At 38.0% G+C, this 18,948-nt stretch overlaps 1 protein-coding gene across 22 annotated transcripts in view; it reads left to right on the top strand.

The window, feature by feature from the left end:
• The window catches only part of TNRC6B (trinucleotide repeat containing adaptor 6B), a 149,636-nt gene that overhangs the window by 3,889 nt on the left and 126,799 nt on the right, over positions 1-18,948 (top strand). For 15 of the 22 annotated variants that reach the window (XM_080639181.1, XM_080639162.1, XM_080639174.1 and 12 more), the window contains 2 exons: positions 12,319-12,391; positions 17,285-17,383. In XM_080639181.1, coding sequence (XP_080495307.1) covers positions 17,330-17,383 — 54 coding nt within the window. In that variant the 5' untranslated portion in view covers positions 12,319-12,391; positions 17,285-17,329. Of the gene's footprint in view, positions 1-8,846; positions 8,895-12,318; positions 12,392-17,284; positions 17,384-18,948 lie in introns of those variants that run through there. The other 7 variants (XM_080639170.1, XM_080639166.1, XM_080639183.1 and 4 more) reach the window with 4 other exon arrangements.

Genomic DNA, 18,948 nt, shown 5'->3' with positions numbered 1-18,948 from the left:
CATGTTCTAATAACAATTTAGAACAGAGATGTTGAGCAGTTGGTAACGTATTTCTAAGTGCTTGACTAGATGTGGTAGAATAAGACATGAATTCTTGCAGATAGTCTTCCTTAGGTTAACATTTAATGTCTTTCTCCCTTTTCAGACAAAATATATATGCTATGTTTGCTTGTTCTTTCAGCAAACAATGTGTGGAATACGGACTGAAAAATTGGTTTTAATTTCTTGTGAATCTGAAGTAAACTTTCTGCTACTATCTGCTAATAAAAATAGGGACATTTTTTGGTACTTGAGGCAGCTGTCACTGTCAGACAAGTAGTTGCCTGTCGGTATTTGTGCTTGTGAGGTGCCAAGGGTAATAGTAATGTGGATATTCTGATTGCTGTTCCTTGTTGCTTTCGGCAGATAGGAGAACTCTCCTGCTTTCTTACATTTCTCTGCTTTACTGTTCATACCTTCTTTGCATTGTGCTTATTTTTCATTCCTTCAGGGAAGTAAGCAGCTTTGCTGCAAAGACTTGGTGTGTTTAGTTTATTTTTCTCTGTTAGAGCAGTAGGCAGTGAGCATGTTAAATAATTTTTTTCCTTTGCTGCCTTATAGCGGCAAAAGGAGAGGGTGGTTTTGCACTTTTTATGGTTTGCATCATGTTGTAGGGAAATGTTCTGAGGTTTTTAAGTTTTCACCAGTGTAAGGCTTGTGGTCGGAGTTTGGATGTTCTTCGTGTTTACCATGTAGTAAGCTATGGAGATGACCTTTTCTAGTTTCAGCTAGTCAGTACGGATTGCATTTCTAGGCTTTGCCAGCTTTAGTAGTTCTGAAATCAGATATCTTGCATGTATTTCCTGATTTAATGTCTGTGGATTAGAAAAAACACAATAGTTCCTCTGTGAAAAATTCTGGGACGAAAACTGATGTTGTCTGAGACTTGCACTGCTTAAAATTTTTTAGGTATCTAAGAAGGAAAAAATGGATCTGAAAGTAGCATTTACCCAGCTTAGCTTTTAGATCTGTGGAGAAACATACTTCTTGTCAGGAGAAATAGGAGGTGCTGGAAGGCATATGTTATGCTGCATGATACAGGACACTGGTCAGAAAAAATGTGTAAAGTATAAACTGGTAGTCAGTATATTTTGCCCCTGTCACGCAGAAGATTGAAGGCTGAAAAGCTAATTAGGGGATGAAAGGATAAGAAGCAAAGTTGCAAAACTGAGAGTTGATAATTTTAGATAGACTGACAGAGGATTAGGCAAAAGGTGATACTGTAATATCGTGTTGCCTGTGTGAGGGGAAGCCCTCTAAGCCATCTAAATGAGTTGCGGAGGAAAAGTCATTGATGTTTTTACTTATGTTTTAGTTTTTATAATTTCATCCTAGCTCTTGCCAGCATTATAAAAAGCCCTGTAGTGAACAACAACCTGACAAAGGGGTTTTCAGTAGTGTATTCAATTTTTTGGGGGGTACTGGTCTGTTCTGTATTAGGAGAAATTTATTCTTTATGCCATTTGATGTGGTAGCAGTCTACAAAGAACATGGTTTTTATGGACACTATTATCTTTCTTCTGTTAAGTTTAGAGATTTTCAGATTCTAGCCTATATTTTGCTAGTGGAAAAGGCTTCTTCCTGTTCTTCTGATCATCTTGTATCCTAGGGTTGCAGGATTTTTCCCTACTGGAGTCTCTTTCTCACAGCAAATATTGGTTGTGCCTTGCAGTTCTCTACTGTGTTCTTCATATGGCAAAAGTACACTTCGTGAGAGGTTTCACAAGTTAAATTGGAAGTATGATTTTTAAATCAAGAAGCTAAATGTTTTGAAAGCTGTATGTCAGCGTTTTTCTTTTAGGACTGATCTATTAAGTCTGCACATGATCAAAACTGAGAAATGTCTGGGCTGCTCTAAGGCAGTTGTTACCGACTTCTCTGGCCCTGTGTCATCTCTGCAAAAGTCTTATGGCTGTAGCAGGCGTGTGGTAGGAAGGCAGTTCACATCAAGGAGATAAAGGAACTCGCCAGGGACTCAGCGATCTTCTGTGGACTAAACATGCTTTGATTCTATGGTGATCCACCGATGTGAATAGGAGTAGGACCTCTTGTCTTGCTGCTGCTTACAGCCGAGAAGCACAAAGTGCCTAGCAGTCCTGTGTCAGATGATCTAATTATAAACTTGAATGTCTTATGGGCTGTGTGTGGCTGAAGACACACAGGTTGTCCAGCTCTTCACTTCTATGTTTGAAAACATTTTACTTTTCTCCTGGTCCTCTTTTTGGATCTTTAGAAATAATCTGATGACTCTTTCTGAGGACAATTGAAATGCGTTAGAGTACATTTTGTTTTCTTACTACAGAAAACAGTAGAATCTGCTTTTTTTATACATCAGTAGTATAACTTTGTGATTTAAAAGTTTTTCCAGAAGTCAGATTTCGTAGAAGGCTAAATTGCCTGTACATTCACTTTCTTTACTAAACCAGTGAAACACTTTTAAATGGCTGAGGTTTGTTTGGGTTTTTTGTTCTGCTGCCTTTTTTTTTTTCTTTTTCTCTTTTTTTTTCTTTTTTTTTTTAAGTTCAGCTTAACCTGCTTCTAAGTAAGAAGCTAAAAAAAGAGCACTTTGGCACAAATGTTTGTCCTTACAGGAAGTTTTACTATTACAGCCATTGTAATTTAAATTCATATCCTTCCGTATGCATTTGAGTTCTGAGAAGAATTTGTTTCAAATAAGCTTTGTAACTTTTTCTGTTTGTCAAATAGCTCAGATTCTGCCTTGCTGGATTTTAATTGCATTGTACCAAATGTCTATTTTTGCAATTCAAAATGAAGATGATTCTTTTTTTGATGAGAACAAGAATGAGAAGAATCAAGCCACAGTGCTTGTTTGGGACTGTTCATCAAGATACAAAGTTTTTCATAGACATTGCAAAAAAAAAAAAAAAACAAAAAAAAACAAACAACCACCACCAATATTTAGTATTTTGGAGAATGTTCTCCACTGGGAAGTTTGAAAAGATGGATACTGTCTTTATACTGGTATTCCTCTGCCCCTCATATTAATGTCTCTTTTGTGGTGATTTTCTGCAGGCACAGCTCATGCATTTTCTAGCCCTTCAAGACAAAATGAGTTAATAAAGGTTAAATTGATGTATTTATATATAATAATATAGCTGTGCTTTTTGCTTAGATAAATATTCGGATGCTTCAAGATCTGCTCATCTGTTTTCTATGACTTGTGTGGTGACAGTATGAAGAACATGCAAATTTGAGTTTTTCAATGTTTCTGTTACCTTTATGTTTCTGATGGCACTCTGCTGAACAGTAGAAAGGGGAGAAAATGGTTTTTTGCTGCATAGCAAGACTTTTTCACTCACTTTGTAAACTATGTAGTTGCAGTAAATTAGCTGCCTATAACTTTCTTTGCTTGGCCTCCTTAATTTTTACAGTAGGCAGAGAAACAACTAAAACTGGCTGATAATATTCTCTTTTGTTGGTAATTAACTCCTCCAGTTCTTTCATATTCAAAGGCCAACTTTCTTTTCCTTGTCTTTGGCAATTCGTATAGTGCAGAAAATGGATTCAGATTATGAAAGACTTCCTGTGGATTGAAAAGTAAATCAGCTTGGGGAGAAGTGTCTCAGGAGGAAAAAACGTAGTAGTCCCGATGGATCAAATACTTTCAACATTGGCTAATAAGCAATGAAAAACACTTCTGACAGCGTAGCATAGTGGTGGCCTCAGGGCAAGAATATAGTGACATAATCGGTCTGTTCTGTCTTTAGCTCTAACCCTGTACTTATCCAATGCTGAATAATGTTACTTTCACCAGTTTAGATAACTAGATAAACTGGTACTGCCTTGTGTATGCATACTGTATACTAGCTAACCTTGCCCCCGCTTCAGCTGAGTATGTAACTAAACTAAAAGTAACTGTAGTTGTATGAAGTTTTAACTCAAAAGATGACTCAGATTTTCAATTACTACATTTTCAGGTTGAATTAACATATGGAAGTGTATCCAAAACCTTAGAGTTAGCTTTTTAGATACAGTGGGAGAGCTTAACTCTGAAAATCAGTTGTCATGTGTTTATTGCAAATTGGTAGCCTAAAAGCAGGCTTGTATATTTTTGGTGGAAATGCTAAAGATTGGCTACTTGTCTTTTAAATGCCACTTTCAGAGAAAAGTATGATTGTGAATGTTGAGGAACTGTTTTGTGCCAAGCCCCAAAGACTGAAGATTTACGGCCCTGACATCACCCATACTTAAGCAGGTCCAGACCTCTTCTTGCAAGTAGTTCTACAGTTGGTAGTTCTAACTGAGCATGTTTATCAGAGATTGTAGTGTTGAAGACTAGGATTGTATTGTTAATAACTTTCATTTTATGTTAAAATAAATAAAGAAGTAATCTGGTCATTAAAAAATGAGTGTATTGTCTTGTTTCTTTTAAGAAGATTGAAAAAATATTGTTTGAATTTAAAGCAGATTTTTGAAAATTCCTGTTCTTTTCTTAGGTGCCTGAATAGCTGAAAAGTACAATTCAGACTGATGGCAAGCTATAAATATTGATGAGGCTGAACTTGGCAGCTAGTTATGTTGAAAGTTGGTGTTTGCAATTATAGTTTAGAATGATTTCCTTAACTCAGTATTTCTTTTCTTTGACAGTAGTAGTGTTAAGATATTGGACTTCTCTGCGTATATAATCATGTTAGTAGGAAGTCAGAATGTTTTGTGTAGAACAAAAACATCAGTTATTAATTATTAGAAATGTAATAAATGTAGAACATTCATATGAAAAGCTTTAGGTGTAAACTAGCAAAGGGAGAAGTAAAAAAAAAAAAAAAAAAAAGCAAGGTGCGATTTAAACTTAATTCTCTATCTCCCCTCGGCCTTCCTCCTGGCTCTGTCTTGGCTCCGTCTGGCTATAAAGGTCTACGCAAAGCTGTGTTACATTACCAGGAGTAGCGCTGAGATCCAGAGCTGCAGCGTACGGGTATCTTGAGTGTCCCAGCTGCTGAAGGAGCGGCAGTATTGCAGCACTGGTGTGAAGTTCCTAACAATGTAGCTCTTACCGTAAAAGGTAACAAAACAAAAGGATAGATTAATAAAAGGATACTTTAGCTATCTTCCTATAATAGAGGAAGATAGTAAGAACTAAAGAGTTTGAAATGTACAGTATCTTCCAATTCTGTGATGCATTTGAATGATTTTTAGTAGTGCTGTCTTTATCTCTTCAAACTGCTGAAGCTGCCATTTAAATGTGCCAGTGGATAAAGCACCCTTCCCCCTTTCCTGTGCACATGCCTGCTTACGACCTTATCAGTTTTAATTTAGTTACTACTGCTGAGTTTGATAAACATACTGTTACATAGGACTTGGTGGCTGTTACTTGTGGCTCAAAAGGAAAACCTTAGATCCTAAGTTGTCTTTTGTGGTACGAACAGTCTGATGGGATGACTGTTGGGATTATAAGCAGTAAAGGAGTTATTTATAGCTTTCAGGTTTAAAGTTGAGCTGTTGAGGCATAGGCTTCTTTCTTGTAATAACATTTTGCTTAAGGTGGAGAAGAACGTTTAAAGTCTCTGGTCTAGTCTCCTCTTCACCTCTCCTCCAAAAAGCTCAGGTCCTCTGTACTCTGCAGCCTTTCTGTGATTTTGCAAATGCCCTGAAGCAAAGGCTTGCCCCCATTGTACTGTTGCTCCAGCAAGTGCTGAATCCTTGGGAGTGCTAGATAGTATACATGGATTGCTGGCACTGTGAGCATGTTGATTGCATCTCCTTTTTTTTTGCCACTGGGGTACCATTAAATTACGTGATAGTTGTAATACTCATGGTAATAACTGCTTGTGTGCCATTAGGATTCCAAGCATTGCTACCATTATCACATAGAAGCAGTATTAGCAGTGTGAAATAGCCCCTTTTTTTGGTGCCTAAAAAGGGTTAGTTTGCAAGACATAAGAGAACAGGGGATGAGCAACTGAAAAGAAGGATTTTTTTTTTTTTTTTTTGAGTTGATAGTTTGTTTCCAGCTTTGCTAAAAAATTTCTTTAATTATGTTGTCTCGGTAAAACTTTGATATAGAGTGGAAAAAGTAGCCAATATTCTTGAGTCATCATGTTTTAATTCCTAGATGCTCCAGTCATCACCAAAGCTCTTATTATACTACTGCTGACTGTCAAGAGGACACTGTTGTCACTTAAGAAAATGGTATTCCCAACAACTTCAGTTTCAGTAGTTTCCAGAAACGTTGTGGTAATGTTGAAGGACTTGAAGAGAAAAAGCAGAAATAGTGCTCAGGATGTTTATTACATATACATACATACGTACACATATGTAAATATGTGTATGTGCTTGAGCCCCACTGAAAAGATGGGGTGGGAGAAAGCACGAAGAACTTTGGAAAACTGAACCAGTTTGCAGCTTTGGGCTGATTATATTGTTGGGATGTAACCTTGATTACAATTGAGAAGTGATGTGTAGTATACAGTAGGCTGCTGAGGTAAAGTAGAGACAAATACCTCTTATGTTTACTGTAGCCTTTAGCAGGTTCTTTAGAAAAATCAGTATGAGCAGGAAAGAAGTGAGGTTTTAATGCTGCTTTTTGCATTAGAAAGTAGCAAAAAGGTGTAAGCAAAATATTTTTTTTTAAATAAACTTTTCAATTTATTTTTCACTTAGTAGGAGGAGGAGGATTTAGCACCTTAAATGTTGTTTATGTAAATGTTTTGGAACACTGGGAAGGTGTCGATGCAATATTCTGTCTTCAACTCATGTTTCAAGGCTGTCTTAATATTTAGAAGCTTGAAACAGGATTTTCTAAATATAAAGTCTGACTTAGGACCATTTTTGTTCAGTCCTGGGCTGCCTGTCCTTCTCCTGCTTTTGAAATATGATCCGGTAGCCAGGTGATCAAGTGAATAAAATTTTTGCATTTTGAAAAGATTATATAGACATGAGTTAAATACTGCTGGGTTGTGGTTTGCTCATTTATTTGGGCTGTTGATGTGGAAAGGCTTAAGTGCTATGAGCTGGAGCTTGTGTTTTGTACATACAGGTTAATGACAACTCCTATGTAGTCTGCCTAGTCTCATGTTCCCTTAGAAGAGCAGTACACACTAGCGTGTGTGGTATCTGTTCCAAGTTACACGTATTTATCTTGTCGTTGAAAGTGGCTGTGTCATATCTACGTTAACAGCTGCACTATTTTCCATATAGTACAGAAAACATCAGTGCAGAGAAGTTAATATTGAACAAAGTGTAAGTTGTGCAGCCAACACGGAATTAAACATAAACAACGTTTTAACCCATGTCATGTTTAGAGCACTGTGATTTTGTGGCGTACTCGGTCACCATTGCTAAATGCTGTTCTCTGGATTTATTTTTTGATAAAAGGCTGAAGATTTCCGCCTTTTCCCATTCCTCCCAGCTGCTTTGTTTAGTAGGGTCATATCTTTAGTTTTTCCTTGAAGTGCTAATCTTTCCTGGATTTCCTTCCCCCTAAATAACGCGAAGAAATTGTTCTAAACAATGTGAAAGAAAGAGATTGTAAATCCCTCTGAAGTACCAGTAGCATCTCTCCTCCTCATACGGAATTCTAATTGATTACAAGTTACATTTCCCTCTTCGTTCTGATAAGTGGAGAAAGACTACTGCAGTGACACCTGGATTGTCCTGGAGAATTATTTTTACTTTTTTTAGTAAATCATGACTGTTCAGTGCCAGTGTGCTGTATATGAAAAAACATGAAGTATTTATTGTTTTGAAATTTTGCATGACTTTAAGCCAACTTCCCAGTACCCTAATTGGGTATGTGATGTTTCTGTGTAGTTACATCAGTAGCTGTTTATTGCGAGGTGATGTTTTTAGACAGCTTGAGGCTTTTGGGCAGAGTGTGCTCTTGGTTGCTGTGTCATAATCATTCCGCAACATAAGTCAGAGCTAAGTTTAAAATTTCCTGCTGTCAAACATCTACCCACTTAGCAAAGGGGCATTTAAACCACAGTGGCAGCAAAGACCCCCTTTTGTCTCCAAATGTACCCTTTCTAGTCAGAAATTGTTTGAATGGAAATCATGCCCAGAAAGCTCTTTTGTTAGTGTTGGAAGCTCAGGGGAAAAAAAATCCTCAGTTTATGTCAGCTAGTCCGATGATGGGAACAGTTTGTCACTGAATTATGCTGTATATTAAGCGTGAGGCATAGCAAACAAAGATGATGCAGTGAATTTAGAAGCATACCACCTGTTGGTTACCTTCACAACAAATCTTTCCTTTATGGTGCCTGAATAGTGGCAACTGGAATAATTTAGATTTCAGTGATGTTAACTTGGATGTATAGTGGTAAACCAATAGTTCGGGTCCTCTTTTCATTCCTGGAAGTTGGTTATGTTTTGCAAAACCAAAATTGAAGTATTTAATTCTAGCTGTGGTTAAGACAGAATGGTGGATTCTGAATGGGCTCGAATGTTAGGCAGCTCAGTGCTGATGATACTTTATCCTTTCAAAACAGGATTAAACACCCCACAATTGGCAGGTAGTGGGATTAATTTTTACACATAGTATTTAATATTCAGAAGTTACTGTAGGATTATGTAATCAGTTTCCTTGAGCACGCTTGTGTGTGTTCTCTCAGCTGTTAAACAAGAAACAAGTTTCACCTCATGTTTTTGCCCAGTTGTGAGTAGAAATCGTGTTTTTAGAGCTTCCTACTCTTCTGTTGTATCTCATAGTCATCAACAAATTCTTTCACACATGCTGCCAGTGTTTACTGTTTCTACAGGTTTGGATAGGAGGTTGTGTGTGGGGAGAATGTGAAGAAAACACTTTCCTGATGGCAACTTGTTCCTTTCAGTTCTGTGCACCTGGAATATGTTGGTGTTCCCACAGCAACAGCTTATGTGAGATGACCAGAAAGGAGGTATTTGTATAAGTAAAGAACTTGGTGCACAGATGTGGGAAGACATGCAGCACTCTAAAGAACACTTGCAGAAGAAAGCTAGTCTAGGAGTTGTGACTCTGAACAGGATATTCTGCTGCTTCATAGATTCCTTAACCCAGCTAAGCAAATTGCTGCACTTCACTGTACTGGAACTAGAAATATATGCAGAAAATTTGGGGTGTTACACTGTACATGCATACAGTTCTAGTCTGCCAGGTTAGGACTTAGTACATGTAAGCCAGCAGCATGTAGATATAATGAATTGTCTCAATTATCTTGTAATAACAGAAACTGAGTCTGATCTTTCAGTGTGCCTGAACTAATAAGTAAGTGTTGTAGCTAGCTGATTAATACTAGGTTAAGAACTGTCAGAGTTTTTGGAGAGAAGAGGGAGGTCCTCCACTTCCTTCTGCTGGAGGAATGGTGCCTAAATTGTGGTTGGGTTGTTAATTTGTTTTTCTCTTTCCTCCCCTCTGGCTACCTAATCAAACTGTGTCTGATTTGCTGGCCCTGTGCAGTCCAGCAAATGGGCTGATGCATCCTAAAGCCCTGGCCAAAGTAGATATATATTCTGAGGATTTGAATTAGGAGGTGTATGCATGATATTTAAATTTATGTTCTGACTGTGGCTGAGACTGAGATTCTTCTTGCTGTGACACCTTTGCAGTCCTGCTCAGCTACACATCATGCTCTGTCTTTAACCCAAACTGTTTTCATTGGTTTCTACTCTCTTGTGCTGCTTTGACTTTGGTAATTAACATTGTTATTGCTCTGGAAATATAAGCCTAAATTTGTCAGAGTAACAGGAGGAGGACAATCAGTCTTTCCTTGTCATTTATCTAGTAGAAATTAGATGCTGCTGAGAGCCTTTTTTCATCTAGGGATAGGAATCCATGCTCCTTTTCTTGGATAAGATTCTGTAATGAGATAAGACGGGTTATTGGCATAATTAGTAGCAGTTCTCTGTCTTCCCATGGAGACATCAGTGATCCATAAGCATGTGGTGGTTTGGCTGGAACTGTGAATGCTTTTGCTAGATACTAATTCTACAGTATTTCAGTATCTGGCCTGGTTCGATTCCTTTCTGGGAAAAACTGCAGTTTGGCCAGCTTCTGCAATATATCCTGTTCCCCATCTTAAGATCCTATACTGTCAAAAACTGCACAGACTCTTCTCTGGTCTTGATTTTTGGCTGATCCTGTTGTTGGATAGAGGTACATGTAAGAAATGTGATAAAACTACTAAGTAAACAACAGCCTTTGACTCCACCTATAAAGTATTGATTACTTGTCAGCATAGATTAATAATAGTGTGTTAAATGGTGTGGCTGCATATTTCTGGGATGTTCTAAGCAGATGGGTAATAGTTAAACATTCAGTTGAGGAATCCTTTTTTTTTTTTTTCTTCTGTAGTTTGGAAATTAATAGGGGGAAATTGAAAACTTGCAGACAATGTAGTGATAGGACAAGAGGTAATGGGTTCAAACTAAAACCAAGGGTAAGTTAAAGTTAGACACAAGGAAGTTCTTCACTGTGAGGCTGGTGAAGCACTGGAACAGGTTGCCCAAAGAAGTGGTAAATGCTCTATCCCTGGCAGTGTTCAAGGCCAGTTTGGACAGAGCATTGAGTGACATGGTCTAAGGTGAGTCATCCCTGCTCATGGCAGGGGGGTTGGAACTAGATGATCTTAACATCCTTTCCAACCCAAACCATTCTGTGATTCTGTGAATGGAGTGGGTTACTCTTACGTCTGCCTAAATATATTTCGGTAGTAGAGGTATTTTCTTGATCTCCTGCTACCTAGTGAAGCCAGGGGAATTCAACTTAGTTCACCAAGTTGAGAAATTACTTAGTTCACCAAGATGAAAGCAGTGTTTTGGGTTGGGTTTTTTGGTTTTTATTTTGTTTGTTTATTTTTTATTTTTGTGGTGCTTTTAGGGTTTTTTTTGTTTGGGTTTTATTTTGGTTTTAGTGGGGTTTTGGGTTTGGGGTTGTTTGGTTTTTTGTTTTGTTTTGTTTTGTTTTTACTGTGGAGTGCTAAGTGTTCTAGCTTCTTAATAATTTCAAAGTATGCATTCACTTACAGTAAAAGTTATCAAGAGTTTGAGTTTTATTAGACTTCTGCCTCCAGAGCCTTAGTTTCTAACAATGATTTAAAATGCCATGAGTAGTAAAAACATTCTCAATTAGGTGTGGGCTCTAAGGTTGCTAACGCTTTTGGGACATCGTAATATTAAGCTGGTGATGTACTTAATGTAGATTTTTTCACTTGGAAAAACTACTTGCAAGTGATTGGGAAGACTGCATGTGTTGTAGTCAGCTTTGCTAGCACTTTGCTTGCATGTTCTTTTCTGGATGAAAAATTAACATTTCAGTTTTGTACCTGTGCATAGTAAATAAACAGTTAAAAACTTGAGGTTGATCTGATGATTAATAATGAGGAAATTTTAACTTGCTGCCAAACAAATAACAAATAACTTTTTCATCACATACAAAATTCACAATGCTTGGTTTAAACAGTGGCATTTATTTTAGGAGGAATTGCCATTATTTTTTTGAGGAAACGTTAGCTTTTTATTCCTACCACCCACCCACCCTCCCAAGTGGTTCTAGTGGCAAAGTTTACAGAAACTCTGGTTCTGACAGTAAATCCTTGAAAGGGGAAATGCCTGTTTAATATCTGTTTGAGGTTCTGTCATGGAGCATTATGTAAGGTACATTGTTATTCTTCAGCATCAGTCTAGTATCTATACTATTCATTCAGAGCAAGCTCATCAGTCAGCAGACTAAATACAATAGATATCAGATATAAGATGGCTTTTAAATGGTTTGGTGGGTCATACTGTAAGGGTTCTATTTTTTTATTTTTTTTTTTCTCAAAACTCATTGTTGGTTTAAGTTGTGTGGTGATGGGTAAGTATGCATAAGCAGTAAACAGTATTACGTTCTTAACATTTTTCTCTGAGGTGAAGATGCATTTCCAGCAGTGGTGCAGCTTTATTCTGTAAAAGCCTGAATTTGAGCCCGAGGCTCAGCAATTCAGAGCTTTTTGCAATACATAAATCTCTTGCCTTAGAAGAATAATTTCCTAGACTGGGGTGGCATTTGAAGTGGAAGAATAGTGAGGAAAAATGTACTTCTTTCCTTAACTCTAGCCCTAACTGTAGCTGTTTTCCCCATCTCCCCACTACTGCACAAATTACAGGGGGAAAGGGGTGAGAGGGGGCTGTATTGCTGCTTTTGTGATTACAATTTTTTGTTTACTCTGCATAATTTTAAGATGAATATGGCTTTTCCTAAGTGCTTTGGGAGCAGTGACTTCTGGTTTTACATGTGTTTTATCTACTAATGCCCACAGCTGGCTGACTTTTTTAATTCTTTTTTTTTTCTTTGTCTCCTTTTAGGGTTTTGTTTTTGCACTGAATGTAGCCAGGACGGATCCTTGTGGGCTTTGGCAGCCCTTGGAAACCGTCAAAGGTAAAAATCAACCAAAATTCAATATTGCATTCTTGAAAGTTGGAGGTGAGAACATTAACCTACACTCGTTTTTAACCAACTTTAGGATGACTTTTCATCAGGGACTGTAGCAATAGGACAAAGGGTAATGGGTTCAAACTTTAACAGGGGAAGTTCAGGTTTGATATAAGGAAGAAGTTCTTTACTGAGAGGGTGGTGAGGCTCAGGCGCAGGTTGCCCGTAGAAGTGGTAAGTGCTCCATCCCTGGCAGTGTTCAAGGCCAGGTTGGACAGAGCCTTGGGCAACATGGTCTAGGGTGAGGTGTCCCTGCCCATGACAGGGGAATTGGAACTGGATAATCTTAAGGTCCTTTCCAACCCAAACCATTCTATGGTTCTATCATATATCACTGTTTTCATATACTTTCCAGTGTGTTATTTCCTGTGGCTTTGGGTGTGAAGTTTTTTCTGGAACTGCCTGATGCGATTTGTTTTTGTTGGCTAAAATTGATGCGTATGATGGGTTTTTTTGAAAATGAATTAATTTATTAAAAGATTTGAAAGTCGCTGTAATGGTTAAGCAATTAGTTCCTACAAGCAATGACGTTATGTTCAGGTTTTGTTGATCTTCTGCATGCCTTTGCTTTCGTCTCAGTACCTCTCTGTGCATTTAAGTGACAAAAATATTCTGTTCTTTTCCATATGTTAAATTTTCACTTGCTTTTGTGTAATCTTAAACTGGATATAATGTAAAGCTGTAGCAATTAGATATAGCTAGACCATCTGTTAAAAATTAACATTTTTTTGTCTGTATCTTGATAGAGACTAACGATTGCAATTGTGTATCAATGTGATTGTGTCAAGCCTAGTCTCATGTAAGACAGTTCAGTTCAGCCTTGTTCTAACTGCTTTTTCTCAAGTATGCTTCGTATACATGATCACATCTTTGAAGAGCACTTGTGTGCCTGTCTTGCTTCGTGCTCTTGTGAGAGAGTTTGTGACCTACCTTCAATTTCAGTTTGCTGTCTGTTATGGTTACAGTTTGCACAGCCTTTGTCCTTCACAGCTTTTCCAGCAGGCTATATCTAATTTAGACTTTGGAATTCATAGCAATCACTACTGGGCTTACATTAATAAGTGCTTCTCTTACAGGTGCACTCTTCAGAAGCTTGAAATGGTTTGGGTTTTGGGGTTTTTTGCCCTCTATCAAAGAAAGAACAGTTTTATTCTTTAGTCGACAATGGATTGCTGCTGGCAACCTGAAAAATAGTGTTTGCTGCATTAGATAAGGTGCTTATTTCCAGTGATGCTGGTTTGATGAGCGGTAAATTTGAAGACACTTGGATTCCAGCTCTCTGTTACTAATGAAGACCTTGTGTTTCTGAATGGTGAACCTTTCTACCTGAGGGAATATGAATACCTTGTTCGCTGCTATTTGGCTTGAGCTTTACTTGCCAGCGTGCAACAATGCAGTAGTGAAGAGACAAGTCTCCATACGGTGCTCTGCACTGTTCAGCTTACAGTGAATTTATAACCGGTAGCTGCATCCATCAGTCTGACATCACTGAGTGAAATGTGTACATCTTTTCTGCAGAAAAGGGACTCAAGCCCAAGTTGGTTAATTTTTCTAGAGGATGCCAGCTGAATAAAAAGATTGGGGGATTTCAGTCCCATCTGAGTAGTTCTGTTGGTTATACACAAGAATGAAGAAAATTATTTTACTTTTGACCTTTTCCAGGAGTGTCTTTGATAGATGTTGCATCTGAAAATCCAAATGGAATGTCTATAAACTTTATGTATTATCCCCGGTAATCTGGCATATCATACAAATATTGGAAATAAGTAAATAAATGCTTTTTAGCATTGGCCTTTTTTCCCAATCCTGTAGGACACTAGTACAAATTCTGGTTGTCTGTTTATCCTCTGTGTATAAGATTACCCTGTCTGTGACCTTCAGCCCTCTGCTCGGAAGCCAGTGAGCCTAAGAGCTGGTGTCAACACCATGGATTAATTGTTATTTCTTCACATGCTGGCACTGAGCCTCACTTTGTTGGCTGAGAAGTCACGCTCAGTTGTGAATGTCTCCTACAAAAATCTGCCAGGTATAATTTCCCATGGATTCAGGAATCCCCAAATACCTGTCTTTGGCAATAAACTTGAAATGTAGCACTCGTGTCAGTGGCCATGGGAATCAAGAATTCAGGTAATCAGAAGGGACGTAAAAATGATACTGTTGAATTGGGCTTATAGTTTGTTGCTTGATATTTTGTCTGCTGAAAGAAGCCAGAAGCAGATCCAATGGAGCAAAATACAATAGAAGGGTAGCGTGCAGCAGAACTTCCTCTTGTAACCTGTGGCCTAGGGTCTTCCTACACCAGCTGCAAGATATTGATGGATTTTCTTTTCCCCTTGTGAATTTATGTAAGTTGCAGTCTTTTAAAACTTCCCTCTTCTCACCGTCCCATGCTGGTGAGTTCACTCTGAGAATTGTGTGATATAGCATGGTATATGTTCTGAGCATTAAAGGTGATGAGTTAAAGGACAAATGAGTGAATAAGCTCTTTTCCTTCTCCATTACATTTGCTTTTTTACAGATTTCTTTCTCCCTGTTTTTCTGTTTCCTACTCTCATCTCTGAGCTATGGATAGTTCAGCATATTTACTCTGTCATCTGTGGGAAATCTGACTTTTTTGTTCTTGTAGCCTTTCATCTTTTTATATTTCTTTTTTTTTTTTTTTTTTATTTTCTAGTTCTACTGACTTTTTGTTTTCTTTGGTATCCTCTGGTTGGAAGGCTTTTGTCTTCTTCGTAATATATAAAAACTGGTGTCAAAGTATTGCCAGTTTCTGTTCCTCTTGTAGTGAGGGAAATCTCAGAAACTAAACATGGCAGTTTTTCAGAGGTTCATCTGTGAGTTCTTCCAGCACTCTGAATGAGCCATGACCCATCCTTGATGTGGACTTGGCCTGACCTGACTGTCTCTTGGTTTATTTTATAAGCTTTTTTTTAATGCTTGTGTAGCTGAAGTTCAGTCTTGCTTGTTTCTCTGATTTGAAGTCAGTTCAGTGCCTCAGCAATCCTTCTAGCCAAAGCTGTTTTGGTCATTAGACATCAGACTATCTGTCTAACAATCGAGCTATTACAAAACCATGCTCAGAAGCTCCCAGTTCCAGAAGCTCTGAAGTAGTTTCTGAAGCAGAGCGTGGTGAAGTACCATGGACAGGGACTGCCCGGCCTGTCCTCTCCTCTCCTCCTGCAGCACAGAGCATGGCCTGGCAGCAGGAAATACTTGTTCTGTGCAGGAGGATCTTGGCATAGATGCATGATACAAGTCATGCCTAGCATGTGATACCTATGATTTTTGATTATATGCTGTAGACAGATATTTGGTGAGGACTGGAGTGAGAGGTCTGCTTTATCCTCCTTCCTTTCTCCCCAGAAAAAGAAATTACTATACTGAAAGTCTTTATAGTTGTCATGCTTTGCAGAGAATATATATTGTTATGTTCAGCAACTTGTTGGGTATAAGATTTAATGAGTTGCATGTAACATTTGTAGCTTCAGGCCCTTTATGTTTGTAGAACGCATTCTTCATTCCTTGTGTCAACTTTATAGCCATGAAAGATGTTGTCTACCTATGCACAACATACAGAAGATGTTGGCTGTGCAGCCAGCCTTACCGTATGAAGAAGCTTCAACCTTGCAATGAAGAAGGTGCAGCTGGATGAATGATTTCTAAGGATTCTCTTTTTGACCTCATTACTGATTGCACTTCCAGAATTGTCAGTTTCCAGCCATAGAATTTCTGCTTTCAAAGTGATAGTAGAATCAGCAGCTCTGTACCTGAGGTGCAAGTGGAGAGGCTTTAAGTGGGTTTTAAACGCTGGTGCAGTTTAAGAGTTACAGCAGCTTGAGAGAGACAGCTGCTAACAACCAACAGCTCTTGGCTTTAAGAGAGTTCTTAACGTGGTTTGAGCCCTTACTTTCCACATACCTGGAATGTTACAGACCTGTTGATAGCTTATATCTTACATTTTGAATGTGAGAGATTCCTGCCAAATTTATGCTAATGTGTTTGATCTGTTAAATAGATTTGATCTGTTACCTCTGAAAGATGGCTTATCTTCTGCAGTAGAAGACATTCTAATCTTTGTAACCAAAGTCTCCCTAACTGTATTGCATTCTTCCATAAGTTACTTTACAATTCTAAGGGTGGAGTTTGGGGTGTAGATTTTGCTCAATTGGGACTGCACTGACACTGTTAAAAAGATTTAAAAACAAGTTACCAAGTGGTGTTGAACATTGGAAACATTGGAAGCTGTTGACCTGGGTTAGAGTGGAAATGTCAACCTACAGGTGAATGAGTTTATCAATTCCCTGAACTATTTAAAGCCTGGAATGTATTTATTTCTAAAATGAAGTAAAAAATTCCCTAAACTAAGAATTCAAAGCTACTGTGAGTTCACTGGGAGTCTAATAATTTTCCAAACTAATAATCTTTAGATTGTCTGTAAGCTGAATCTCTGAAGCTTATATTTGCACTAAAGCTATTAGCAAGTAAGAATTGCTCAGCTCTAGTCTGTGTGATTATTCCTTACTGACTGTAGCTTTAATGAGTAAACACAATGAATACATTAAATACTCAGCAATAGCGGATTTTAAAATGAAAAAGAAAGTATATTCCTGTTAGGTGCGGGTTGTTTTTTTTTTCCTTCCAATCTTAATTAAGTAGAGTTATGTCTTGTCCTGAATAACAGTTGTCTGGTTTGTGTAAAACATGAATTCAACAAATACTCGCAGAAGGGGAACATTGAAGGTCATAGCTTAGAATTGTTATTTATGTGCACTGCAGTCTCACACTGGTAAAGGTGAAAAAATCATTGTTTTGAAAATATCTTTCTTTTTTATTTTTTAGGCAGTATTTTGCATTTCTGCAGAGCTTTGCACAGATCCTGTTCCCATGCAAACTGATGAGGGAGAAATACTGGAGGAAGGCAGTCCCAAGGTCAGTGAGGTAAATGCCACTGTGTTTTGGAGAAATGAGAGCTTGCTTGGCTGCAATGGGGCATACTTGGAGTAAATATTGACTGCTGGTGGTATTTGTAATATGCAAGTAAATAATATTCGTTACCCTGGAGTTATTTAAAAAATTAAGTTTTTAAAATGTCAGTAGAAAGGTGTGTCTGCCATCTACTAAGGATTGGAACCATGTTCTTGGGCACTCTTAGGAAGGAAAGAGGAAACTCTTGTAAGGAAATACTAAGTTTGTATTCCATTTGTTAGAACTGGAAGGACTTGTCAAGCTTTCTGTCCTATCCACCCACCCTCTCAGCTGCCTTAAAGAATGAGGCATGTGGATGCTTAGGTGCAGGTGTCACTGTTTGTGAATTATTGACTGGTCTGTATTCAAATTGTTCTGCTTCTTGTTTTCTTGAACTTACCAGTATGCACTTTTTTTGTGAGACTGGATAGTATGTTGCTTTTAGAGATACCTCTGTTGCTTAACATACTGTGTTGGGACAAGAGTCTGTAAAGTGTGCTGTTGAATTAAATGTTGGTTGTGTCCTGCTTTTTGCTTACTTCCTGAAGGTGCAGATGTGTGGTTAACAATTACCTAGGTTTGCACAGTGATCAGCATATTCTTCAAGAGGTTTATAAATTTATTTTGTAGCCCCAGCTATCTCAATGAGTTGGTGTTAACTTTGTAACTGATCTGTGTTTAAAATAGGGATCCTAAACGTCACAAAAATCTGAATCCTTGTTAGCTCTCTTGTGTTTTTGTGTAAGAGACTCGCTGAAGAAAAGAAAAGCAAACCCTGGAGGTCTAAAAATAAAATCTGTTGTTTTCTAGCTGGAGCTTTTTTGAGAAATGTTGTTATCGGTTTATGCTCTCATAGAACAAATCATGGTTTTTAAGCCATAGGTATCAAGTTAGGAAGTGATTAATTATTAGAGAAAGGATTTGGCAATTTTCCTGCACATACTTTAGGAATTGTGTTAATTTTAAATCACTTTTGAAGGAAGACTCGCTAGATTAGGAGCTGAAAAATGAAAAAAAATCAGTGGGTGTACCTGCAGCCATCCAGGGGATTGAATGCATCTCTTGCCAATGATACAAGATTCAGTGGGGGGGGCAGACATGTAAGAAAAAGCATCGTGGTATGATTCATTAGTGGTTTTATTGGCATGACTACTGGTGCTTGCTTTTTGCTAAAGAGAATCTGTGTCTGTCTGTGTGTGTGTGTGTGTGTGTGTACATATTTATGTATATGCACACAGGTACCTCTGTTTTGATACATATGGATACCTAGCTTTTTTATGTTTGTGTGGTAGGAAGTAGATTGAAGGAACTCTCTTGTGAAACTTACTTTTTTCCTCTGATGAAAAGTATGTGGGTTTTTTCCCTTTGGCATTCTCAGTTCTGGGTGTGATGGCAAATTGTATCTATTCCAGGATTAGGTGTTCAGAAAATTTAGTGAGCTCTAACTTCAAACCAAATCTTTTAGGCTGACTTTAAATACCTAAGTGCATGCACATTATTGCTTTGAAATAATTGTCATTTAGAGAACATGGGAGATC

The sequence above is a fragment of the Psittacula echo genome, assembly GCF_963264785.1.
Source record: "Psittacula echo genome assembly, chromosome: 1".
Lineage (NCBI taxonomy): Eukaryota > Metazoa > Chordata > Aves > Psittaciformes > Psittacidae > Psittacula > Psittacula echo.
Note: the sequence above shows the minus strand (reverse complement) of the source record. Positions and strands in the feature narration are given on the sequence as shown.